The following is a 1,470-nucleotide window of genomic DNA, read 5'->3' as shown; positions in this document are numbered from 1 at the left end:
TCAAGTCACAGTTCATTGATCTCAGTCTGTAGAGTAAGCTGTGGACTAGGATATGTTTCCGTAGAAGATATTATTTTCGTTTATTTTACGCCACAAAACCCTCACACTCCATCCACTTCTCCCTGGTCACACCTGACGATGCTCAGGACTCACTCTTGCTTAGAACTCAGAAATCACTCCTGACCCTGTGTAGATCATGTGAAGGCAAGTGTATTACCTACTAGGCTATCTCTCCACCCCCCATCACTTAACCTTTGCACTTGGAATTTTCTGTCCTGAGCACTTAGTGTCACAGCTGGTGTGAGAGTAATTCAAGTCTCTGGTGGCAGTGATCTGTGGAGATTTCCTCATCTTTACAAATGTGCAGTTCAGAAAGGGGCCTCTGTGGTTTTTTATTATCAAGAAAGGACAGATCACTGGGTAGCAGGAAGAGATAAAAACAGTAATGTTTTCTAACCCTTGTATCACAGGACTGAATGTTACATAAATGGTAAGGCAGCAGTTGATCCAGTAAAAAAAAACAAAACAGCTGACTTGAACCAGGATGGTGTGGGTGACCTTGATCTCTAGAGAGGACTGTGGGCAGAGACTGTGGCTAAGGATGTGCTGGACATTTTTGCGGTGGTTGAAGAGGAACTTTACCATGTGCACGCTGGTCCAGATCATGAGGAGAATACACAGGAAATCTCTTAAAATCATCCCTCCCTGAAATGCAGAGGCTCCCGTAATATCTGAGTAATGTGCTATACAGTATTTTTGGTTATAAACTCCTTCAATTCCAGAAATATTGAATGGGGCCTTCACTCCAATGATGACCCGGATATAGATCAGCATGTTGAGTACCCAGAAACAGAGGAGGGCAGAAGAAATGCATGTGTAGATGTTTGATTTGAGCCACGCCCACTGAGCATGCTTGTTGGTGATCACGATGGCTTGGAACACACTGAGGAAAGATGTGGTGCAGAGGGAAAGACCCCGGCCCACTCTATACAAAAACAGAACTGCCTTACAACCAGTGTCATTCAGAAAGTTTCTTATTCCAAAGAAAAATATTAATTCCGGAATCCCGGCGAATAAAACTGTCATCATGTTGGCTAAAGTTAAGTGGATAAATATCCAATCTATTGGCTTTGCTTTCTGCAGAAAAGTGTTTATATTTATCAGAATCAACAGTGAATTTCCAACAAAACCAGATATGAATTGGAAGAAAAATAATACTCCCAAAACCATATCTTGTAGAACTATTGCATCCATTGCGTTCTTGTTCATTAGGTAAAGACCTGCAGAGAAAATAAATAACAGATTTGTTGGTGAACTTGAGAGAAATGTCATAACATGCAGGAATTAATATGGCTAACATATTCTCGTTCAGTAGAACGTGCAAACACTCTATCATTAATCAAAAATAAAGAATTAGTGGGGCTGGAGCGATAGCACAGCGGGTAGGGCGTTTGCCTTGCACGCGGCCGA

The 1,470-nt window shown here is 41.8% G+C and overlaps 1 protein-coding gene across 1 annotated transcript; it reads right to left on the bottom strand.

Moving 5' to 3' along the window:
• Nucleotides 1-243: 243 nt before the first annotated feature.
• Nucleotides 244-1,254, bottom strand: LOC129401840 (vomeronasal type-1 receptor 4-like). The gene has a single exon (XM_055124744.1). It carries the CDS (start codon nt 1,252-1,254, stop codon nt 244-246), a length of 1,011 nt encoding a protein of 336 aa, XP_054980719.1.
• Nucleotides 1,255-1,470: the final 216 nt, after the last annotated feature.

Source organism: Sorex araneus, chromosome 2 (genome assembly GCF_027595985.1).
Source record: "Sorex araneus isolate mSorAra2 chromosome 2, mSorAra2.pri, whole genome shotgun sequence".
NCBI classification, from domain to species: Eukaryota; Metazoa; Chordata; class Mammalia; order Eulipotyphla; family Soricidae; genus Sorex; species Sorex araneus.
This window is presented reverse-complemented; position numbering and strand designations above follow the sequence as displayed.

Bases quoted from the DNA above. Each gene is read 5' to 3' on its own strand.
- LOC129401840 (XM_055124744.1), bottom strand. From the start codon at position 1,254: ATGGATGCAATAGTTCTACAAGATATGGTTTTGGGAGTATTATTTTTC.